The sequence below is a fragment of the Elephantulus edwardii genome, unplaced genomic scaffold (genome assembly GCF_000299155.1).
Source record: "Elephantulus edwardii isolate Elephantulus edwardi_28Jun2011 unplaced genomic scaffold, EleEdw1.0 scaffold00289, whole genome shotgun sequence".
NCBI lineage: Eukaryota > Metazoa > Chordata > Mammalia > Macroscelidea > Macroscelididae > Elephantulus > Elephantulus edwardii.
Genome location: NW_006400039.1, coordinates 1,925,689 through 1,949,876, shown reverse-complemented (window position 1 = coordinate 1,949,876; position 24,188 = coordinate 1,925,689). Strand labels below are relative to the sequence as shown.

The following is a 24,188-nucleotide window of genomic DNA, read 5'->3' as shown; positions in this document are numbered from 1 at the left end:
TGTAAAACAGGACTGACATCAGGGTTGGGGGGAGACTGAGAAAGATGGGATAAATAGTGTATACTGCATTGAAACAGATGAGGGAGAAAACTGTTTAAAAGGGATAGGTAATTAGGTACTTTTGTCATGATGGGAGTCCAGAGCGAAGGCTGCGTAGTGGAATGGACGTGGGGGAGAGTCTGTAAAACAATGAAAGAGTTTGTCTTTTATTTTTCCAAGAGAGTAGTGTACTGGGGGAGAGGGCTGGGAGGGGAGGAAAGTGCAACAATGAATGAATGGAAATCCAAAGTCTTTGTAAATTTTCATTGAAATGAATAATAAATTAAAATATAAATTTTATTTTGCACATATGTAAGAATGATCTCCCTATAAGAATAAAGAACAAAGAACTATTTGAGGAAAAAAAAGAAAATGACAATCACAGTAATTCATTAGCATAGTTAGAAAAATCAATTAAAATAACAGCGCAGCTTGAAGAAGAAGAAAACCAGAAACCCGGGATAGGGTGGCAGAGACGGGTCAGGGATCAGAGGGCCTGGGAGTGCATTTCAACTCTGCTCAAAGACAGTATTGTCAGGTTGAGATTTCGGAAATCTGGAAATTTGGAAACATAAAGAGGTGCATCTACAATACACCAGAAAGAAAACAAATAAAAGATGAAGATGCAGTTCGAGCAGGTGTTCTAACAGGACCAAATCAATTCTAAGGCAAGAAGCATCACTAGCGGTAAAAAGGGAATTGACTGCTGACAAAAAGCTTGGTTCCGTGGGAAGATACAACAGCCTCAAAACTCCAAAAGCCAAAACTCACCACCCTCTCGTCAGTACCCCTCGTAGTGACCCTTGATCAGGAAAGGAGACTGCCCAGCGGCATCCCTCCAGTGAGTGGTGGACGCAGCACGATATCCCACAAACCTCAAAGGGCATGTATGGACATTTCTCTGAGCAGGATGTTAAGATGGCAAATAGCTCATTGCTGTCAAGTTGAAACCGACTACTGACCCTCCTGCAGGTTTCTGAGGCCGTAAATCCCACAGGAAGGGACAGCCCATGATCCTTCCATGGAATCTGAACCACCAGAGAGATGTGTGCTTTGGCTTGGCTACACAGCCCTCTGGAGATCACACATCCAGTGTCCCCTCAGTGGGGAAGACAGAGAAGATGTTCATCGTGATTAACTACTTGAAAAATGAAAATTAAAACTTCAGTGAAATGCCATTACACTCACATCAGAATGAGTGAAATGAAAAGTAGTCCTGACACCAAATGCTGGTGAGGACGCAGGGCAATGGACACTCAGACGTTGTGGGGGTGTCACATGGTCGGGGGAAGAACGTGGTACTCCTTTCCGAAGGAAAATGGGCTCGCTGTGCAGCTCAGCTGCGGTCCTCAGCTGACACGTCCCTGAGGGCTACACCCACGCAGGAGCACAGGCCCGAACCAGATGTCTTAGTAATGGGTGGGCATGTCCCTCAGAAACAAAAGCTGTGAGACTTCCCCAGAACTCTGAGGCCATGCCAACGTTGTGGAGTCTACCAGGGAAACAGGAAGTTCTAGTTCAAGTTCAAGAGCACTGGGGATGCAGCTCTTGAACGTGGACAGCCTCTCCTCCCCCATACTCAAGGCCTGTTCTCTCTGCCCGGCTCCAGTGTTACAATCTCTTCTATCCTCCAGTCCCCTCCCTGCCTCCAGGCACGCAGCTGCCTCACTCCAGATGGCCACGGGGCTATCTCCTGCCACTATCCTGGATGTGCTGTTTCCTGGTCATCTAATCTCCCTTTCTCTGGTATCAGAATGCTCTCTGCTATTGACTCTCCCACTTGTAAGATCTCCTTTCACCATCTGGAGGACTGATTTTAGGCTGTTATGTCTTTGAGCTGTGGTGATGGAAAAGAGTACTGAACACCCCACGGACCGCCAAAAGAACAAATCCTGAAAAGGGTGCTGCTGGAGTGTTCTTTGCAGGTAAAGGTGACAAAGCTCCATCTCAACACTTTGGTCATGTTGCTAGGAGCGGCTGTTCCTTGGAGACGGACGTCATGTTGGGAAGGTGGAGGGTCGGCGAAGGAGAGGAAGACCCTCAACCAGGTGCATTGGCACAGTGACTGCAGCAAAGAGCTCAAGTCCTTTCAAAGATTGTGATGTTAGCACGGCTAGGACAGGAGTAAAATCTTCAAATCCCATTTCTTGTCAGCAAATGCATGGCCCCAATACCGGCAATGAGGTGGTCCAGCCAGCATACCAACTGAAGGAATGCAGACAGAGCCCTCTTCAGTGGATCTGCCATTTTCTAGGGAAGCTGGGAGCGGAGCTCTGGTGCTCTGGTGAGAAGCTGCGCTGCAATCCCAAAAGTGCACAGTTTGAATCCACTAGCAGTCCATGACATGGGTGGTCAGTCTCCTTCTGTGTGATTCTCTGCCTCTGAAACCTGATGGAGGTTCAGCGATGGGTTGGGTTTGACTCAAGTACACACACGACAGAGGAAGCTGAATGTAGCATAGGCACCCACCCATCTCCATTGAGTGAGGTGGTCCCGACTCCGATTGTGGTGATAGGCTAGGAAGAACGGCCTCATCCTGTGAAAGGACGCTGTCCCTGTCCCCTTACAGAGGCCTGTGGCGCAACTGCTGACACGCTTATGTCTTGCACAATGGCTCTGCTGTCACAACGAAGCCCAGAAAAATGGTTGCAAGTGAGCTGATGTTCACAGGAGATGCTCACCACCCAGGACCATGGGGAAGTGGGGTGCACTCTCCACTCAGGTGGCAGAAGCCAGGTGCACAGGAACCACAGGGCAGAGATCCCTGAAGGTACAACGCGAGGGAAAGAAGCATGTGACACACCACCGTGTGCATTGTAGTACTGAAAGCCAGAGACACAAAACAAGATGTTGTTTCAAATCTAACTAGACGGGTAAAAGAACACAAGAAAAGGAGGAGGTGAGCCGGAGGAATGGTGGGATAGAAAACCAGAGTGCTCTAAAACTTCACTCAAAACACAGGTAAAGTTGTTCTAAAAAGGCAAAGTGGTGGCAAGCCCAGAATTCCAGATAGCAGGCAGAGTGGAAAGGACAGGGTTACCTGGTGGTCTCCAACCGAATCAGCACAGGCCCTTCTCTGGCAGTGCGTGTGGGTGTGGCCCTCCGTGAGGATACCACGGTGAGGTTCCATGATGGCTGACAGCTGTGGGAGCCCTGTGGGGCCGTTGTGTGTGCCCCTGGGTCGTTTTGGGTATGCAAGGACAGGACCACAGGGCTCTGATCTTTGAGAGCCGCTGTCCCGCCCCGCCTGCTCCCTTGGGCGTCTGATACAGCTCACCAGGAATGCATCAGAGCGCCTTTGCCAAGTGGGCCCTTCCCATGAGCGGGTGGGCCTTGCTGCTCCCAAGTGACCCCTGCTTGGCGCCTAGCTCGCTGGCTTGTGTTGGGTTCAGCTCTGTTCCTTCACACTGGCTGTTGCCCCCTCTCCACCCTGCCTTCCTCTTTTGCAGGGGCAGCCCCTGGCCTCTGCGCCCTGCTCCCTACCCGGTCCTGGAAGCCTGGCAGCTCCCCACCCCCCCACCCCGACATGAGCAGCTCTCAGTCTGGGGACAGACAGACCACCTGCTGGGGAGTCTCAGGTCAGCAAGCGGGAGGTGACCTGGGCCCTCCCTCACACTGGAAGCCTTTGTCCTTTCCACCCTGACTGGGGCCTGTTCTCTTGCGTGCTTCCTGCTTCCCATGGAAGGGCCCTGGGGTAGGGGGGACTGCTGACGGGAACTGGGTTCGCCCAGCGCAGTCACGCCTGGCCACACATACACACACACACACATATGCGCACACACAGCCGCTCCCACCACCCTCAGCTTCACGCTGGGCTCTCACGAGCTAGAAGACAGGATCACTTGGGTCTCCTACCCCTGCTGCAGGCCCAGCTGGAAGAAAGACTCCTTTTCTCGGATTCTGACACCAGACCCTCAACCCGGGCAGCAGTCCCAGGCCCATTGTCTCTGGCGGGTGCAGGCGCCCGGGTGTGGCCTGAGCTGTGGTCCCCATCAAAGGCCCTTTCTGCACTCATGCTCCCACCCCAGCGGTGCCACTCCCTGGTGGTCTTGCCACATGGCTTCCTGATGGCGAATCCTTTGTGCTGGAATTTTCATCTTACCACATAGGCGGGGTGCGGGGCACTTGGTGGCATGCAAGGCCTGTCTGGGACCAAAGCAGAAGGCAGATGTGTGGAGGATGGGGCCAGTTGAGGCCCTATGGCCCTGCAGGAGCATCAAGAGACCTGGGCTGGGCACCTCAGCCTCTGATGTTCTTGGCCTGGCCTTCTCACCCTCCCCTGCTCTCTACTCATTTGAGGTCTCCTTAGTCATGGCCTCTGACCACAGTGGGCACCCTGAAGTGTCCTCCAAACTTGCAGGCCCTGTACTGTAGTGGTGGTCCCTACCCAGAAACTGTCTGGCGAGGGCAGCCCAGTCCACACCTGGGGGGCTCTGAGCTCGGGGTATCTGGGGGTGGGGGGCTCATCTCGGTGTACCTGTGCCTTAAGCAGTGCAGCCACCTCCCCATTCCTACCGTGCAGCTCAGGGCAGGGAGGAAGTGGGGTCTCAGGGCTAAGTGCGTGGCCCCTAGCCCTCACTCCTCCTTAGTCCCCAGTCCAGATTCCACGTGGCCGCCGGTCCTCTCAGGATCTGACCTGGGTGAGCCGATGCTTGAACCAGCCCACTTGCCCCTGCTGCTCCGCCCTTTCTCCTCCTCCAGGCAGCAGTCAATCCCTGCCTCCAGGCTAAATGCTGCGCCCCAGCCCCATGGAGGAGCCTGGGATCCCTGCTCTGGCAGACACTGGCAGGAAACATGGGGTCAGAGGAGCAGGTGAGGGGACGAGGTTCCAGGTGAAGGAGAGCGGGCGCTGGGCCCTGGGAGGTTTGGGCCATGACTCAGCGGGTCGTGTCCCACACCTGGTTTGCTGGCTCCGGGCCTGGGCCGGCTGCGGGGGACGCGGAGAGACGGCCGGGGGCGGGGCCTGGCCGCCGGCGGGAGGAGCCTCCAGCCGAAGGAACAAACTCCGCGGGCCGCCGAGGCCTCCCGGCACCTCGCCTCCAGCTGTCACCCGGCCTCGAGGTCCCGCGCGCTCCTCATGGCCCAGAAGGCGCTGTCGCTCCTGCCGCTGCTGCTGCTGACCGCGGCAGGTCTCGTGGGCCTGCTACTGCTCTGTATCCACACCCGGGACGTGCGGGAGCCGCCGGGCCTCAAGGTGCGTGCATGGGCCCCGCGCGCGTCGCTCGACAGGGGACCGTGCCCGCCGGCGGCCTGCGAGCCCCGCGCTGCGCTCCCACCGGGGGCCGCAGGGCAGCGCGCAGCGGAGATGCTTTCAAGCGTCCTGGGCGGGAGGCCCAAGTCCCGGGAACTCCCGGTCCCGGCTCCCGCGGCGGAGCTCGGTGCGGGGCGGGGAGAGAGGCTGTCTCCCGCGGGCGCCCGAGACAGCTGAGCGGCGCTGCGGGCCCCAAAACCCTGGCCGCAGTCCAGCTGGGAGCCCCGAACTGTCGCCGCCCGGGAGCGCACCCTTCGGACCCCAGATGGGCCCTAACAGGCACGTGGTTAGCGACCCCGAAGCTGAGACAGCGCAGGGGGGGCCTGGGCCCACCCGAGGGGATGGGGGCTCACTTGGGGTCTGGCCCCCCCCACCCCGGCCCAGCGCCCAGGAGATGGTTGGATCCCTTGAGTCCCTTACCCGACTTCCACGGGCCGCTGGAGGAGTGGGCCGGGTGTGGGCGGAGGAGGGGTCCGAGCTTCCGCAGCTGCGCTCAGCCGTGTGCAGGACTGGGCGCTGGACATGGGGCTGCTGCCCGGCGGGCTCTGCGGACCCCGGGGAGGCCCTTTCTCCCAGGCTTGAATTGGCGCCAGAGTCAGGAGGGCGTGGTCTCGGCCCCGATGTTCTCAGTGGAATTCTGGCCCAGGGGGCAGGTGCCGCGCGAAGGCTCGGTGAGAAGGGTACCGGCTTGGCGGGGCTGTGAGAGGCTGTGGCCAACGCTGCCCCCACTCGGGCCTCACACCCCTGACCCATCTCTGTTCGGAGGCCCTGGGAGAGGCAACTTCAGGCCAAAACAGAGGCGCTGGCTGCTCACACCCGGCCTCCCAGGCTCTGTCTCTTAGAGAGCTTCCGCATCTGAGAGTTGGGCTGAGGTCAAAGCTCAACATAGGGCAGGAAGATCCTCGGCTGGGGCTCCCCATGAACACCCCGTTCCGCGCCCAGCTCCCACCACCAGGGGTGGCCCGGACAGTGCTCCAAGTATGGCCCTGACGTCCCTTGGGAGGACCCCGTCGCGTTGCCATTTGGGAAAGCTGTAGTCAGGCTGGCCCCCAGGACACTCCTGTGCTCTGGCTTCCGCCAGCTACTCTCCATGCTCCCCAGCGCCGAGCTGTGTCTGGGAGGTTCCTTCGTGTCTCTTCTTCTTCGAGCCTCAGTTTGCACCTCTGTGAAGAGGGAATTTCGATCTGAAGTTTCTGCTTCCTCAGGGTGGGGTGGAGGCAGGAGCCTGAGGAGCCCTGGGCCCCCATGGCTCACCTGCCTGCCCTGGCCCCCAGTATGGCATTGTCCTAGATGCTGGCTCTTCGCACACGTCCATGTTTGTCTACAAGTGGCCAGCAGACAAGGAGAATGACACTGGCATCGTGGGTCAGCACAGTCACTGTGATGTGAAAGGTAAGGGTCCCCGAGACCAGTGCCTGCCCTCCCCCCAGACACTCACTTCTGGTGGAGCCTCTGGGGCCTCCAGGGCTCAACCTGGTAGACCTCGGAGCCCAGGCCCTTTTGCTCATTGCCAAGATCAAACCCAAATCCCAGAAGGCGCATTTGAGCCCCAGGGCAAGAGAGGGGCTGCGGACCACTGGTACACTGAGAGTCCAGGCTGCAAGGTTTGGCCTGTCCCCTGTGACCAGACCACTCTCTCCTTCCGGAACCCAGCCTGGAGGAGCCTGCAGGCAGGTTGAGATCTCTCAGGCTCAGGGCTGGCCCAGGCTTTGTCCTGGCACCTGGACCCACACCCACTGGGCAGGCGGCAGCCTCAGAGGCCCTGGGTGCACCTGAACCCTTTGTCTTTGAACTAGTGTCTTAGAAGATTTAAGCAGTGAAGGTATGACTCAGATGGCACTTGGTTTGGGAGCCCAAGACTCCCGCCCAGCCTCATAGACATGGCCCGTCTCTGTCCCTCTAGGGGGAGGCATCTCCAGCTTCGCAGACAACCCCCCTGGAGCTGGCCTGAGCCTGTTGCAGTGCTTGGAGCAGGCCCTTCGGGACGTGCCTAAGGAGAGACACACAGGCACGCCCTTGTACCTGGGAGCCACAGCGGGCATGCGGCTGCTGGAGTGAGTGTGCCCAGCCCCCACCAGGCAGCCTGGCAGCGCGGCTTTGCGCACCCCCAGCTGCCTGGCTGGGGTCCCTCAGCTGGGCAGAGCAGCGCATCCAGCACGGGACTAGGGCCACTTGCAGAGGTGGCAGCTCAGTGTCCCTTCCCACAGGCTGACCAGTCCCCAGGCCTCAGCCAAGGTGCTGGCGGCAGTGAGACAGACGCTGAGAAAATACCCCTTCGACTTCCGTGGAGCCCACATCCTCTCAGGCCAGGACGAGGGGGTGTTCGGCTGGGTGACTGTCAACTACCTGCTGGAGAACTTCATCAAGGTGGGTTAGGAGAGGGGCCTCGAGCTGCAGGCTGTGGGCATCCACTCAGTCGGCTGACTCATCTTCCTGTCCCACAGTACAACTGGGTGGGCCAGTGGCTACATCCTGGGAAGGTGACTCTGGGGGCCATGGACCTGGGAGGTGCCTCCACTCAGATCACCTTTGAGACTGACAGAACAGTGGAAGATCCAGCCAATTCGGTTCAGCTGCAGCTCTACGGCCAGCGTTACCACGTCTACACCCAGAGCTTCCTCTGCTATGGCCTCAACCAGGTCCTCTGGAGGCTGCTGGCCAGAGTCCTCCAGGTGCAGTCCTCCCTTCCTGCTCCCTCCGGCTGCAGAGCTGGGCGCTCTAGGGAGCCCCGCGTGGGGGCAGGTAGGCCTGTGGGTGCCGGGCTGGATCCAGAGGGGCGAGAGTGCACAGCTTGAGGTTTCGACCTTTGTTCAGAAGGCAGTAGGGAGCTATGGCTAGTTCATGAGCACAGAGGTGGCATCTCAGCACAGGATTTGTGTGACATTTGCCCAGCTCCTTCTGGGGGGACCCTCCTGGGGTTTGAAGGTGGGCAGTGCTTTGAAGAGGGTGAGACCACCTGCACTCTTCCCATCCCAGACCACCCCTAGCATCCACCCCTGCTGGCCAAGGGGCTACGTCACCGAGGTGCGCCTCCAGGACGTGTACGGGTCCCCGTGCACAGCAGCCCAGAGGCCCCAGAGCTTTAACAACAGCGCCAGCGTCAGCATTCAGGGCGGCAGTAACCCTGTCCTCTGCCGAAACCTTGTCGCTGGCCTCTTTAACTTCTCTTCCTGCCACTTCTCCCGCTGCTCCTTCAATGGTATCTTCCAGCCACCTGTCACGGGAGAGTTTATCGTAAGTCCAGGCAGTGGGGGAAAGGGTGGCCCGAAGGGCCTGGTACTGCCCACTATGCTTGCCTCCCTGGCTCCATAGCCAAGACCCTGTCACGGTGCTAGTGGATGGGAAGGGAGGAGGAAGATGGGGGGTGGTGCCAGGGGAGGAGGGAACTGGAAGGGGAGAGATGCCCTGAAGTGCCTGGGACTGCTGTGACCACCTCCCTGGTCCTACTGTTTTTATCTTATGCCATTGAGTTGGAACTGACCCATAGCTGACCCCTCCAGTGGGTTTTCAGAGGCTGGAAAAACAGAAGGAAAAATGCCCACCTTTCTCTCACAGAGCAGCTTGAGGATTCAAACTGTCTGCCTTTGGATTGGCAAAACAACTACTTATCCCTAAGCTGCCAGAGCTCCTCCTGAGAACATAGCTAGCAGCTTTATTGAGGTCAGGGTGGATGGGCGAGAGGTGCCCTGAAGCATCTGGGGCCACCCTCCTCCCTCGCAGGCCTTCTCAGCTTTCTTCCACATCACGGACTTCTTAAAGATGGTTATGAGGACTCCCATTACAACCCTGAAGCAGCTGGAGGAGGCCACGGTGGTCATCTGTAACCAGGACTGGAAGGAGGTGAGGCTACACTGCAGGGAGCTGTCCAGCCACTCAGAAGCCTCAGTGGGCTGTGGGAAAAGGAGAGATCTGGGGGGAGAGTGTCATGGGGGCCAGAGCACCATGGAGGGAGGAGGGATCTGAAGAGAGGGCCGTGGGGGAGGAGGATGTGAGCCAGGTAACCATGGAGCTGTGGAAGCTTCTCCTAGGTTTGAGCCAGGATGTGGTGGACGTAGGGTAAGCCCCCAGGTGGAGGTGCATGAAGAGGACAGGCTGAGAGGAGGGTGCTGGGAGAGAACCCATAGGCAAAAAAGGTGGTGGCCTGGCAGGAAGTGGAGTGTTTGCTGAGCTTCTGCGGGGGGAGGGGGAGATGCTTCAAGGCCAAGGAAGCGACCCCAGGTTTCCGGAGAAGGTGCCCGTTTGTCAGAGGGCTTGGCTCTGGGCAGGGCAGGTGCAGATGGCTCACCTGTCTGAGCCAGAGCTGAGCAGGAGGGAGTCATGCAGTCAGGTGGTGGAGGGGGGATCCTGTCCTGTCCAGGGCCTCATCCGAGGCTGCTGCAGTCTTGCTTAGTCAGCCCTGGCTACTAGGTTCCCAGGAGTCACCTGTCACCTGATAGGAATGATCCAAGGCTCTGGCCAGTCAGGCCTCAGTCTTCCTTGCCAAGGCTCAGTCTCACTTCTTTTGATGGATATTGGCTTGGTCTCCAGCCTTGTGTTATTTGCATGTGCCGGGAGGGGGCTGCAAGCTGCCAGCCACTGAGGCCAGAATCCCTGCACTGTCTGGGTGCTAGGCTGGGCTTCACCATAGCGCCCACTCTCCAGTTGCAGGGGCGGGCGCAGAATCGGTCCCACCTGACCGATTACTGCGCAGGGGCCATGTTCGTGCACCAGCTGCTGAGCCATGGCTACCACTTTGATGAGCACACTTTCAGCGGCGTGACCTTCCAGAAGAAGGTGGGCGCAGGTGACAGGTCGGCGCCTGGGCTGGAGGGGCGGGACTGCCGACCGCGGACACTGTAGCCTGGGCGCTTCTGCAGGCGCGGGACACCGCGGTGGGCTGGGCGCTCGGCTACATGCTGAACCTGACCAACATGATCCCGGCCGACCCGCCGAGGCTGCGCAAGAGTTCCGAGTTCGGTTCCTGGGTGGCCCTCCTGCTGCTGTTCTCCGCCCTGCTTCTGGCCGCGCTCGTACTGCTGCTGCGCCGGGCACGCACCACCAAGTCATCCAGTGTCCACTAGGGACGTGCGAGAATCTGTCCCCGACCCGCCATCTCTGCCCCCCCCCCCCAGCCCGCCTCCTCTGGCACCTCCTCACCCTCCAGGCTGTGGCTTCGTCTCAAGGCAGCCAATCTTTCTGAGGGTGGAGGTCTGCGGCCACTTGTCCCTGTCTGCGGTGTCCTCAGCCTCTGACTGATGTCCAGGGAACTTTAATTCTGCAAATAAGGCACCCCCTCGCTTTACTTGGGGAACGTCAGCGCTTCTCCGCTGGGAGTCAGCCCAGCATCTACTTGTAAAAATTTTGTAATACATTTTTTTTTCCTAAAGTGGTGTACCATGTTTGTGGGGTGGGGCCTTTTGTTGGGGCTCCGCCCCCCAGCTGCGTAGTTCCTACAGGCTCAACCCTACCTCTCCAGTCGTTCCAGTGAACTAGGGGCCCTCTCCACTCTCCCAGCTGTGCTAGTTCGCCCTAGTGTACCGACCTCGTTGTCCTCTGTGGACTCAAAGCTGAGGCGTGTTGACCCCACTCCCAGGACCTTCGTGGTGGCCTGACACTGCTGCCTGTCTTGCTGGCCCCTCGCCTACTCCGGATGGATGAGCTAACCCTGGCCTGGAGCTGGCCTCAGGGACCCTCAAGGGGGTGGGGCCTCAGCTTAGCGGGTGGCTGCCCGTAGGCGTTGATGTGGGGAGCGGAGCAGGAGGGCGGGAGGGGCTGCCCTGACAAGGAGCCATGGTCGTCATGGACACAGCATCCGCCTGCGGATCTCCTCGGGAGACCCGGGCTCAGCCGGAAGGGACCGTTCCTGCAGCCCCCTCTCTAGCACGGCGGAAGGCGTGGTCTTGGCTGCTGCTGTCCTTTCTGGGAAGTGAGCGCAGACACCATTTCCGTCTGGTCGGTGACCCAAGGAGGAGGGGGCGTCCTTGTTGGGCTCGGGCCCGGAGAGCTGAGACGAAGCGTGGGCGGAGCTTCTCATCCTTGTTCTTCAGTGATGTGGGGCAAGGGCAGGCTGCCTGCCGGGTGCAGTGGGGTCCGCTTCCATGGACAGTCGGTGGGGTGTGAGTGGGCTCATAGGCGCGCGCCACGACGCCTAGGACGCCTGGGGCCAGCCTGTTGGGGGTCCCCGTGTGACCACCTTGGACAGCTCCCAGCTGCCGCTCGTCGGCTCTCCAGGTCATTCTTGCCCCCTGGTGGCCGCCTGAGCACAGCCGTCAGGGCGCGTTTCGCTGCGGCGTGGGGTGCCTTTCCCTGAATCTCAGCGACCTGGGGCATCTTTGCATGCACTCTGCCTCCCTGTGCACCTGCGCCTGTGTGTCTCGATGTTCCACGGATCCAAGCAGGAGGAAGGGCGGGTGTAGCTCGACAGGGAGGCAGGGAGAGCGTGCATCACGAGAACTCCCACGTCCTGCCGGCCCCAAGCCGAACTGTGGCTCCCAGAAGGTCCCGGCGGCCCAGCCGGCTGGGTCCGGACACCCCGAGACCCGGAGCCGCGGGGAAGGGAGACCTGGCTCCGGGTCGCGGAGAGGCGGGGGGAGAAGGAAGGGGCGCAGCCTGGAGGCGCAGTCCCGCCCCCGCCGCCGAGCGCGCAAGCGCACTGCCCGTGCGCGCTCCAGGCCCGCCGCGCCTCCATCCCAGGTCCTTTGCCGCAGCGTCAGCGCCTCGGCCGCGGCTGTTCCTTCGCCGCCGACGCCTCCGTTTCCTCCTTCGCCTCCTCCGACGCGGCTCCTGGATCCCCCACCCAGTCCCGGGCCGCGCGGTGCCATGCTGCCCCGGAGACGTCGCTGAAGGATGGCGACGCCCGTCCCTCCTCCCTCTCCGCCGCACCTGCGGCTGCTGCGACTGCTGCTCTCGGGATTCATCCTCGGTGCGGCCCTGCGCGGGACTGCCGCTGGCCGCCCGGGTGAGCGAGCGCGCCGCGCGGCTCTGGGCCCTCCGTCGCCGGGAGCCGCCGCCCCGCGCCCCCGCTCCCTGACAGCCTGCGGGCCCCGCCTCGGCCGGGGTGCGGCAAGCGGCGAACCTCACCTCGGGCGCTTGTCTTTGTCCCTGCGTCTCGAGGCCTCTGCCCCCGCGGCTGCGTGTGCCCCTAGGCTCTGGTTCCCTGGGCCGCCGACTCTGCCCCGCGCGCCTGTGTCTCAGCGTGGGCGCGTCTGGCCTGATGTCCGCCGACCTGGCTGCCCAGGTCTGCCCAGGCGTGAGGGAGTGCTGCGCACCAACCTCGCTTTGCTGGCATGGCGGGCTTGCAAGGTTCTTGGGCTCTTAATTAACAGCTGATACAGCGGTAGGGTCTTGTTTTGGCTCCTGTGGGGGTGCTGTGTGCTTCTAGCCTCAGACCTTTCTCTGACATCCCAGCATAGAGCAGGACCCACCAGAGTAGATTCCGAAGACTGGAGTGCCGGCTCCCAAAGGCCTTTCCTGCCTCCCAAATGGGCGCTGAGGCGTGGAACAGGGGAGGGCTGCGGGACTTGGCTCTGCGCCAGAAGCACCCCTCCCTTAAGGAGAGCGGGAGACAGCACTCACCGCCCAGGGGATTCTAACAAGAAAGGTCCATTGCGCTGATTCCGGGGCCAGACCCTTCCCCTGCCATCACTCAGTTCTGACAGCCTTTCTGGACAGATGCTGTTATCAGCCCATTTCATAGATAAGGGAGCTGAGACACAGAGTTCAGTGGTTGGTGTGTGGTGGAGCTGGGTGGCTAGCCTGGCCCATCTAGTTTTGCTTGTGAGCCTCTGATGAAGCCAGTGCCTCTTGGTGAGAAGTCGGAATGACCAGGCTGAGGGTGGTTGAATAGTTACTGCGGAGACTGGCCAGAGGGGGCCACCAGCTCGCACAGCCTGTTAGTTGCTAAGCTCAGCTCCAGGCAGTGATGGTGGTGCTGCCCAGAGCCTGCACAGCTGTGGAGCCAGTGTCTACCCACAACAAGGGATGGGATGCCAGCCTCTTCCAGCTGCTGTTGCTCCTGGACCCGCCTTCTCCACCCCAGTAGGCTAAAAGGGCTGCTTTTCTGAGTAAACCCACGGCCGATATCCAGGGCCAGAGAGTTAGGAGGACGGTGTCCAGAACCCCAACCTAGTTTGTGCATTGGGCCCCTGCTCTCAGCCTGCTGGGTTCTGGATTGATTATCTGTGCCGGGGCAGGGGTAGCCCTGCTCCCTGGGTGCCTAGCCAGTGGGTGGTGTCCAGACGGACCTGCGGGCTCAAGGTTACTGTTTAACCAGCCCCAGGCGCCAACCAGACTCTGGTGCTTGATGCCAGTGGTGGTGGATGAGGATGCCTGCACCCCCACTGGCTGTGGGGGCTGCACTTCTCCCGAAGGGATGCCTACAGCCTAAGCCAGGGTGTCAGGTTACCAAGGAAACCAAATGGAGCAGCCAAGGTCTGGAGGACGCCAGAGTTCCCTCATTGTCCACGTCACCCTGGGCCTGTAGTGGGCGTAGGGGCAGCGCTAGGAACTCTGAGAGGTACCCCCAGCCTCAGCGGTTTCACGGCCCTCCTGTCCGCTGCTCTGGTTCATGCTGGGACATCAGGAAGCCAGACTCCCAGAACTTTCTGCATCAAGGGGGGGCAGAGAAATGAGGTGGGGGCACTGCACACCCCCTGTATCAAGGCGGGTTCACCTTTAAAATACTGAGGTACCCCCATTTGCAGCACCGTCTCTGGAAACCAGTTGGTCGAGAGTCCACTGTGGCAGGCCCAGAGCTGAACGGTTGGATGTGCTGAAGAGTCCAGAGGGAGGTTGTCCATCAGCCTGTGTGCTTCCAGCACACTGGGGCCATGGCCCCGTCACCACAGTTTGGGCCCCCTCCTCAAAGTGGGAAGCTCTGGCAGTCCCGTTCTACATCTCCTTAGCCTCTGGGGGTCTTTGTTCTGTGAGAACAAGCCAGAGAGGGGACCTGCAGCTCTCAGGCCTCAAGGGTTGTAGGATGGAGTGGTGAGGACTTGGTAAGCCCGATGCCATGGTAGAGGTATGGGGTGCCCAACATCCTTTGCTGTTCCCAGGCCCCACGCACTAGGCTCTCAGGCTGCAGGAGGGTACGGGGTACTTGGGGCTGCTGCCCGGTACAGAGGAGCCCAGGACAGTCAGCAGAGCAGCAGCTGGACAGGCCTGGGAGGTGGGCTCCAGGGAATGGGCGGGACCGGCAGTCCTGATAAGTCAGGATTGTTTGTCTTCCTGGTTCTATCAGCAGCTGGGCGGAAGGGCCACCCACAACAATGGCTGCAGCCAGGCTGGACCTGGTTTCCACACAGGAAACCCTTGCAGGGCTGTGACCTGTCTGCCCTGCCTCTTCCTAGATGCAGCCGTCTGCCCGGGGAGCCTGGACTGTGCCCTGCGGAGACGGACACGGTGCCCTCCAGGCGCACACGTCTGCGGGCCCTGCCTTCAGCCCTTCCAGGAGGATCAGCAAGGACTCTGCGTGCCCAGGACACGCCGGCCCCCAGGTACACTGCCCCTCCCGAAGCCCAGCTGCCTCTGGCCAGCACTCAGGGCTGTGAAGATGAACCCCAGGCCCCTGCGTAGGGGTGCTCAATGCAGCAGAGGATCTCAAATCTCTTGCCCTCCTAGGGCAACAGGTTTCCAGTGGGAAGGGTGGGGATGCTGCGGAGGTGGGAGGGTCCCAGGCTGCATGGATGCCCCCTGGGGCACCTCTCCCTGTCCGCTGGGTGACAAGCATGGGAGAGTAGCTGCTGAGCCCTGGGCAGTGTCGCCCTGAGCTGGAGTCTGCACTCTGGGCCGAGTGCACGGATGGCGTGCCGTCCAGCAGCCCCACGGTCACTGTCTCTGTTCCCTGGTTGTCCAGGAGCCTCTCTCTAGGCTATGGGCCCTTTGGCTACAGCATGTGGTGCCTACCGCCTCAACAGCCTAGGGATGGGGTGAGCCGAGCTGGAGCCCAGGTGGCTGGACTTACTTCTGGGAGTCATTGACCTCTGGGCCAGAGATGTTCCAGAGTGGGGACCCTGCGTGCCTGTTTAGGGGGTAGGGAGAGGGGTTCCTTATGAGGACCTGTTCCTCATGGATAAAGGATCAGGGAGAGGGCATCTCCTCAGCCCCTTCTCTCCTGCCCTGCCCCCATCTTCCCTGGGAAGGGATGCTGCTGTTCTTGTACGACCCACACCGTCACCATGGTAACTGGGTGAGGGCTGTAGGCTGGTACCAGGTCTCTGGCAAGAGCTGGCCCCAGGCCTAGGGGCTGCTTCCTAGATGTGTCCCCTCAGTCCTGGGAGGCCACCCAGCCTGATGGCCCCTGGGCCCCTAGGGGGAGGCTCCTTGCAGGCCAGACTGGAAGATGAGATCGACATCCTAGCCCAGGAGCTAGCTCGGCAGGAGGCAGGACACACCTTCCAGGACCAGCCCCAGGCCGCAGCCCCACAGTCCCTGGAGCCTGGTGAGATGTGGCCTTTCCCAGCTCACCCTCAGCCCGAGACGTTGGTCTGTACTCTTTCTAACCTGTCTCCTCTCTCTCCATAGCAGCCGTTCTGGGGCTCTCTGAGCGGGGCCAAGGACAGGGGCTGGGCCTCCCCTTCCTCCGTGGAGCCCCTTCGCCCTCACCCCACACCTCCCTGGGTGTCCCAGTGTCAGAGGGACCTGTACACGTGTCCCCCCTGGAGCCCCACAGCAGGCGTGGGGATGGCCTCATCCTCGGTGAGTCCTGGTGGGTGGAGCCCAGTGAGACACCACTGAGACCTGGTGTCCTCAGGTCCCCTCATTGCCCCTGTCCCCGCAGTGCTGATCGTGGCCTGCTCGCTGGCTGGCATGACCGCCCTCACCATGGCTGCCCTCTGCTGGTGCAGGTGAGCGAATATGGGCAGTGGGCACATAGGGCAAACACTGTGGTCTCACAGCGTCTGTCCCACCTGGTCAACCCGTCCCATCCCGCAGGCTGCAGCGAGAAATTCACCTGAGCCGGAAGACCGACTACTCGCAGAAGGGGCCTTGCTCCCCCGCTGCACCCCGGATCTCGGTGTGTCACCCCGCCCCCTCCTGCCCCTTCCTCCCACCTTCGCCTCGCCCACAGCCATGTAACCTGCCCGCTTGTCCGCAGCCTGGCGACCAGAGGCTGGCACACAGCGCCGAAATGTACCACTATCAGCACCAGAGGCAGCAGATGCTCTGCCTGGAGCGGTGAGTGGCCCTAGACTCACCAGCTGCCCAACTCAGGGCCTTAGGTAGTGCGCCAGCACCTGGCCGTACACCCCGGGGCCACAGTGCGCCCGGTACTTCCCGTGCTGGCCAGACGGATCTTGGGGAGGCACCCCAGGCAGAGACCCCACTCCTCCTCTCCTGCCCTTGTCCAGGCATAAAGAACCACCCAAGGACCTGGACTCAGCCCCCTCGGATGAGGAGAATGAAGATGGAGACTTCACAGTATACGAGTGCCCGGGCCTGGCACCGGTGAGCGCCACTGGGTGGGTGGAGGTGGGGTGAGGTCCCACTTGCTTGCCTGACACCCTGCTTCTGCAGACTGGGGAGATGGAAGTGCGGAACCCACTGTTCCATGACTCTGCGCTGCCTGCACCCCCGCTGGTCTCCTGCTCACCACCCCCGCTGCAGTGATCCAGGGCGTGATGACCACCCACAGCCGTGGGGTGGGGAACGGTCCCAGAATTTCCAGCGGAAAGAACACACAAGGCCGTGCCCCATGCTCTCCTTTGAGTGAGGGGTCACTGGCCACATATCTGGCCCGGTGCAGGGGACACCTCTGCCCTCAGCTGTACTTCTCTGCTCAGGACCCGGACCCAGGCTGCCCCGGCAGGGCAGTGAGAGCCCTCAAGACCACATTCCAGTCTGGGTTGGGTCTTTTGTAGACAAAAGCTGATTATAAAGCCCATTTCAAACCCAAGAGCTGTGTGTCACTTCCTGGAGTGCTAGACAGTTCGTTCTCCCATTGGGAGACCTTGTGGGTGGACAGTGAGGGGCAGGGACCTCCCACAGCATCTGTCCAGTCTGAAGAATACCCTCACACAGGGCTAGGGAGTTCCAAGGCCACCCATTCTCTATCTGTGCAGACCTACTTGTGTGCAACCTTCAAGTGCCAAGGGACAGGGCAGGACCACGACCAGGCCAGCTGAGCCCACGGGTCCCCTGGAGCCTTGTCCTGTATGGTAGGGAGTGCAACGCTGCTCTCCCCCTGCACCCCCACACCTCCCCATGCCCTGGAGGGGACAGCAGGAACAGGGCTTGGAATGCATGGGTTTGCCACAGAGCTGGACTCCTGCGGGCGGTCAGGGTCTGCCAGGTAGAGGGACTAAGATGCTGGCTGTGCACAGGTGGCCAGAGCAGCTGGTGAGGTCTCAGACAAAGAAGAGGTTGAAAGGGTCTTTTGGTCCTGCAGCTGCGCGGCCCCACGCTACACAGGTTCAACCTTTGGAAGCTGAGAGGAGGCACAAGGCCTGGTAAGGACAAAGGGCAGAGGCCAAACCAGGAGCCAGTGCAGACTACAGGCCCAGCAGCCCATGTCTCCCAGCAGAGGGCAGAGTCACGCTGTCCTCTACAAAGACGAGCAGAGAGGGGAACGCCTGGCTCAGGCCGCAAGGCACTTGAGTAGAACCCTGGTCCCTCCTGTGGTACGCACACATGCACCTTGACTGCCAGGCTGCACTGGACACTTGAGACTTCTGGTTCACAGCCATTCCAGCTGGCTCCACCCTGAGAAAGATTGGAAGGTGGCTTCTGGTATGGGGGTCTAACATGCCAGGTTACTAAACTGAAGGTTAACAGTTCAGATCCCCTCAGGAGACATCTCCTACAAAAGCGTACAGCTGGACGGACACCTGGCAGAGTTGCTCTGGGTTGGGACGATTGTAGCTTTGGCGCATACTGGCAGCTCCGCCTGTCCTCAGAACCAGGGTGTGCTCCAGTCCTGCTGGTCCTCAGCATGTCATGTCATCTGAGGTCCCCAAGGTCCCTGCTGACCTCAGCTAAACCCCCTGGACAGGTACCTGGGGTCCCCCAAGGGTAGAGTTTGCCATATTTTAGCTCTCAGCCTAGGCACCCACACTTGGGTAGCACCTTACTGATCTGACCTGGGTGTTGAGGGCTGACCTTGTCTTCGCCACCTGCAAGGGTCCCAGACCTGCTGCTAAGACTTGGTACCCACTCCCCAAGGCGCTGCAATGAGAGGAGGAGCTGGGGGCTACATCTGGGAAGGGGGGGCAGTGGTCTGAAATCCTCATGAGGTGTAGCTGCCCAGCCCCCAGGCTAACCAGATCCCCACTCCCCAGCTTCCGTCAGCTCCCATGTGTGGAGGAACACCAAGCCAAAAGTTGGGGTGCTCTGAAGATGTAACCAGTCCCTGCCCTTGTGTCACCACTATTCTACTACCTGCAACCTTGTGTCTTTCACTGCTGTATGGTCAGAGGCAACCATTGGCCCCACTCCAGACCCTACCGGGAGGGACCCCCCCCCTCAGGGAGAGACCCTGGGGCCACTACTAAGCAGGTCTCTCAGCTTGGGGCACCCACTCAAAGAAGCCACAGACCTGGGTGAGACCCTTCGACAGTGTGTGCCTTGTTCCCTCAACAAATCCCTAAGAAGTGAGATCACCCCCAGGATACAACCCCCACAGCACTTCACACTACCCTCCCCTCATCCTGGCTTCAAAGGCGCCCCCCACCGGGAGCAGAGAGGTCTAAGTCAGACCCCCAGTAGCCAGCAGTGAGGCACAGAAGGGTCCCCCAGCCCCGAAGAGGTATGATCTGAACTGCAGTGGGCTGGAAGTGAGAAGAGGGAGCTGGGCCAGCTTTTGGGCTGTGTGGTTCTGTCCAGGACAGGGGTGTCTGTGTCTGCTGTCACTGAGTCAAGGGCCTGCTCTGCCATGTGGCTCCTGGCACTGCTCCTGTGCTGCCCTCACCCCCACATCCCTTCAGGGCCCAGTACTATGGCCTTACTGCTCCACTGTGCACCACTCCCACCCCAGGTCAGTCCAGCAGCGTGCCAGTCCCCCCCACCTCACCTCTCTAAGGCTCCCATCTCTGCTGCCTCCAGCAAAGCAGGCCACTGGCTTTGGGCACAGCCAGCGGGGGGCCTGGATACTCCCCGAGTGGCACAGAGCACCCTCACCACCTCTGCCAGGCGTGCGGCCGTAGCCCGGTGGCCTGACCCTGTCTGCACTGGGCCTCCTGTGCCCAAGCCTCTTTGTTGGTGCCATGTGGGGGACAGGGGGCGCCATGCAGGGGAATAGAGGTGCTGGACAGGGGACGCTGTGACCACAGGGCCAAACAGCCTCACTGCCCTGCAACACTCATAGTCTCTGAGTGTAGCCACACCTGCAGCTGGGGACCTGGGGGGCTGAGGGGGCGGGGGAGTCCCATCTCTGCCTTTGGCTTGTGCAGTCTCACTCCGTCCTCACTCTGATCCACTTCTGGCCTTCAAACCCCTCATTTCCCACTATGGGGTTTCCAGGACCTAGAGACCGGCGTGTCACTAAACTGGTAGTAGAGCCAGGACGTGGTGAGGAGCCTGTGGGTACGGGTGGGGCCTGTGGCAAGGCCCTGCCAACTGGCATCGAAAACAGGAAGGATGGCCAGGTCCCAGGCGGCTGCAGTAGGATCTTGTCCTTCCTGCACCCGCCCCGCCCACACTGGGGAAGAGGTGAGGGCTGCAAAGGCTCAAAGTGGGGGTGTGGCCCCCCTGGGGGTACTCTCCTAGGAAGTGATATGTGGTGAACCCAGCCACCCCTTTGGACACTCCCTGAGCCAGGGCCCTCTGTGGGGAGGGGCTCGGACAACTCGGGTGGGTTCTGCTCCACTGACCTCCCTGCCCCCAGGTGACCACCCTTCTCTCTCCCAGCCTCCCCTCCATACCTGAGTGTGCACTGCCCGCTCCCCAGACCCTGCTGTGCTCATGGTGGCCGGCAACATGAGTCGGTCAGTGGCCAGGGCAGGGCAGAGCGTGAGAGGGCTTGCTGATGGTGATCTGGCCCGCAGCTCCACCTTCCTGGGACCTGGTCTGGGGCCTCCAGGCCGCACGGTGGGGGAGATCCCGTGGAGTGGGGGCCGCTGCTGGCGTCCTCTCATGTGAGAGGGTGCAACCAGAGCGGGGGCCTGATGTGCAGCTGCTCAGAGGGTGGTCCTACAGACCCCCAGCCTGCTTCCAGCCCTGAGGGACCAAAGGAGAAGTGGGGGAGGGAAGCTGGACTTCAGGTCCTTCCTCTTCCTGATTGGGCGCCAGCCCCCTGCCCGCCTGCGTCAGGGACAAACTGACTCCTTCCCGTCCCCGCCTGGAAAGCCCCCACCTTGCCCAGGCCCCTGTGGGCCAGAGGAAGTGACCCTGAGACCCCAGAGCAGTATTGAGCCCCCTGCTGGCCGAAGCAGTGGGAAGCCTGGCCAGGACCTGGGTCAGCCTGAGGCAGTACCTTCAGAACAGTGTGGCCCCCACTGGGACCTGGTGTCCATCTGTCTTCTGGCGTGTGTCCTGTGTGGAGACTGGGGTGCGAGGCCCTTTCTAGGAGTGCAGGGTGAGGGTGGTGCTCCTAGGGGAGACTCAGAAGAACCTAGCGTGGGCAGTAGAGGCAAGGACCGGACATCTGCACACGAGGAAAGTGGCCGAGGTGAGCAGGGAAGGGGTGAGGCCATGGTGGGTGCTGAGGCAGCACCAGCTCTCTTGGAGTGTTCCCGAGGCTGCTTCCCTGATGAGCGTGGCCTTGCACCTGCCTTGGGGGAGATCCACATGGGTCCTCAGGGGTCCAGCAGCCAGAGTCGGGGCTGGGAGGTGGTGATGCCAGCGGCTTCCCGCCTCCAGCCCACAGGGCGGGGCAGCAGGCGGCGGGAAGGTGGCCCCTTCGCCTCTCAGCGCTTGCTCAGCGCGTGGGCACAGCTGTGATTTCTGGTGTTGCAGCCTGGTGCTGACTTCTGAGGTGACTGGTTTGGGAAGGCCGGCTGGGGGGCGGTGATGCGATGCCTGTGAGTGCCTTGGCGGGGGGAGGAGTGGGCTGAGGCTTGGTGGTGCACATGGACCCACCCTGGGGTGACAGCTTCTCCCCCTTTCCCTGCCACAGGTGCTGGCCGGGTGGAGGATGCGGGCTTGGTGGGGCATGGTGGGGACAGCTCTGCTCTCGGCCCTCTGGATCCTGTGGCCCCCCTGGCCGGCTCGTGGTGGGAGCCCAGAGCCCCAGCCCACACTCACCATCCTCATCTGGCACTGGCCCTTTGCTGAGAGGCCCCCAGAACTGCATAGTAGCAGCTGTGCCCTCTTCGGTGCCGCCCACTGCCGCCTGAGCACCAACCGCAGCCTGCTGACCAGCGCCGACGTGGTGGTCTTCCATCACCGGGAGCTGCAGATGCGCCGGGCCCACCTGCCCCTGGACAGGCGGCCGCATGGCCAGCCCTGGGTCTGGGCCTCCATGGAGTCCCCCAGTCACACGCGCGGCCTCAGCCGCTTGCGTGGCATCTTCAACTGGGTGCTGAGCTACCGTCGCGACTCGGACATCTTCGTGCCCTATGGCCGCCTGGAGCCCCACACGGGGCCTCTGCCTTCACCACCGCCCCCCAAGAGAAGGGTGGCCATCTGGGTGGTCAGCAACTTCCAGGAACGGCAGCGGCGGGTGCGGCTCTACCGGCAGCTGGCCCCTCACCTGCATGTGGATGTGTTTGGCCGTGCCACCCGGCGGCCGCTCTGCCCAGGCTGCCTGCTGCCCACCGTGGCCCGCTACCGCTTCTACCTGGCCTTCGAGAACTCCCAGCACCGTGACTATATCACTGAGAAGTTCTGGCGCAACGCGTTGGCGGCCGGTGTTGTGCCTGTGGTGCTGGGGCCCCCGCGGGTCAATTATGAGGCCTTCGTGCCCGCAGATGCCTTCGTGCATGTGGACGACTTTGGCTCGGCCCGCGAGCTGGCCGGCTTCCTGGCTGGCATGAACGAGAGCTGCTACCAGCGCTTCTTTGCCTGGCGGGAGAGGCTGCGCGTGCACCTGCTGAGCGACTGGACCGAGCGCTTCTGCTCCATCTGCACCCGCTACCCTCACCTGCCGCGTGGCCAGGTCTATGAGGACCTGGAGGGCTGGTTCCAGGTCTGAGCTCAGGAGCCTGGCGAGGGGTGCCTGGGGTCAGAGGCCGGGAGGGAGGGGGGTCACGGCACACTGCGCTGCGGAAGCTGCCTGGAGGAGGAGTCTGGTGGCGCTGGACAGGCATCTGTAGAGGGGGGAGGTGAGAGCAGGCGGATGGCGTTGGGCCTGGCACAACACTGCACTGTCCTCTGAGAATTTTGAGTGGTGTCCCTGGCTGTCATGGGTGGGGAAGGGAGAATGACCCAAGGCAGTGCCTTAGAACTGGCGGCCTGTGGGCTGTGGGGGGACAAAGTTCAGATGCCCTGGTCCAGTGAGGTGAGCACCAGGCCCTGTCCACAGCGGCCACCCTGCACGGTCATGTGTGGGCTTGGGGCAGGGGTAAATGGCCACTGCGTCCTGTGGGCAGGGACTGAACCAGTAAAGTGGAAACATTGAAGTCGGCTGTGTCCAGTCTGTGCAGAATGCCCCCGCTGCCCTTGCTCAAACCCCTAGGCGTGTGGCCCTGCCACCAGCCCCCTCTCCTCGGCTTCCCATTGCTCCCTCCTCCACCCTGTCCCGTGCCCACAGAGCACTTCTCAGTCCCTAACAGCACACAAGGGATGAGTTAGGCAGTCAGCTCCTGGCACAGGGGAGCCCAGCTTGGGTCAAAGGGGCCCAGGGCCACAGGCCCTGCCAGGAGGCCCTGGGCCTGGCTGTGACTTGATGTCTTCCTCTGCCTTCTTGTGAGTCGGGGCAGGAGGACAGTGAGGGAGGCAGCAAGGGACAGTGTCTGGTCAGGGCTCCCTTACTATGGTCTAGGCGACAGAGTCCAAGGGTCATGGTGTCCCCAGAGTGATGCTGGCAGAAGTAAGGGCACCCTTTAGACCCCACAGACCATGTTCCAGGTAGGGCAGGACTCTTACTGAGGGCAGTGTGGGCACTGGAGCTGTCCCTGCCCCAGGTGGGCTGGGGGGTATAGCCGTTAAGGCAGGAAGCCGTGGTTGGTGGCATCAGTCCCTCCCCTCCCCCAGTGGCAGTGGTTTGTATTAAGGCTGCCAGTCATTTCCTGCTCTTGACCCAGCCCCGTATGCCAACCAAGAAGTGTCACGAGGCTGGAGCTGGGATGGGGGGGCGCATGGGTAGGTCCTTTGGCTGCAAAGCAGGCTGGGTGGAGTCGGGGTCTGCACACCTTAAGTGCACTCTTGCTCTGTCCCAGAAACTAGACACCACATCCCACCACAGTGGGGGGGGGGGGGGGGGGGGGGGGGGGGAGCGGTCTTCATGGCTGAGAGCCTGGTTGAGCCTCTGCTGCCCTCTGTGGGTCAGACTGGAGTCAGCCGTGACCCTGCCCAGCCCCTCTGCCTGACCTGGGGCTGAGGTGGGCCCCAGTGTCACCATGTAGGTGGGAGGAACTTGACCCTAGCCTCTACACTCGCCCCGGAGGGGTGGGGGCGGGCAGGAAGATGGAGTCCCCGCAGAGGGCATCTCAGTGTCCCCACGCCTGTCTGCTTCCCTGCAGGAGCAGTTTGGGAACTAGTAGGCCTTCCTGGCCTCTCACTGAGCAGCCTCTCCTCCTAGAGCTCAGCCAGCCATTCTGCTGGCCAGAAGAGGAAACACTGTCACCATTTGTCTCACTCACAAGTGCCAGGGACACTTAGAAGGGGTCTGGGAGGTGGAGGTTCCTTTCTGACAAACTTCCCAAAACCTTCAACCACATGCTTGTTTGAGGATATGGTCGGGTATGAGCATTTTGTCCACTCTGCACCCTGATGGCCATCTTGAGGTGGATCTCCTGCAACATTATGCTCCTGGAGACGAAGAGCTCCTGGAGGCCTGGTGCTCCTGGGGCCACAGTGCTCCTGGGCAGATAGTGCTCCTGGAGGC

The 24,188-nt window shown here is 61.1% G+C and overlaps 3 protein-coding genes across 3 annotated transcripts; all 3 read left to right on the top strand.

Moving 5' to 3' along the window:
* The first annotated feature begins 5,116 nt into the window (after positions 1-5,116).
* ENTPD2 (ectonucleoside triphosphate diphosphohydrolase 2) lies at positions 5,117-10,350 on the top strand. The gene is made up of 9 exons (XM_006900656.1): positions 5,117-5,233; positions 6,565-6,682; positions 7,194-7,344; positions 7,498-7,657; positions 7,735-7,967; positions 8,278-8,524; positions 9,011-9,130; positions 9,932-10,063; positions 10,147-10,350. The coding sequence occupies exons 1-9, from the start codon at positions 5,117-5,119 to the stop codon at positions 10,348-10,350; spliced, it is 1,482 nt and encodes a 493-aa protein (XP_006900718.1).
* Positions 10,351-12,115: 1,765 nt separating this feature from the next.
* NPDC1 (neural proliferation, differentiation and control, 1) lies at positions 12,116-16,876 on the top strand. The gene is made up of 9 exons (XM_006900655.1): positions 12,116-12,227; positions 14,617-14,763; positions 15,579-15,707; positions 15,794-15,964; positions 16,047-16,113; positions 16,202-16,283; positions 16,365-16,444; positions 16,618-16,714; positions 16,784-16,876. Exons 1-9 carry the CDS (start codon positions 12,116-12,118, stop codon positions 16,874-16,876), a joined length of 978 nt encoding a protein of 325 aa, XP_006900717.1.
* A 4,340-nt stretch (positions 16,877-21,216) lies between these two features.
* Positions 21,217-22,334, top strand: FUT7 (fucosyltransferase 7 (alpha (1,3) fucosyltransferase)). The gene is made up of 2 exons (XM_006900654.1): positions 21,217-21,222; positions 21,318-22,334. Exons 1-2 carry the CDS (start codon positions 21,217-21,219, stop codon positions 22,332-22,334), a joined length of 1,023 nt encoding a protein of 340 aa, XP_006900716.1.
* The last annotated feature ends 1,854 nt before the right edge of the window (positions 22,335-24,188 follow it).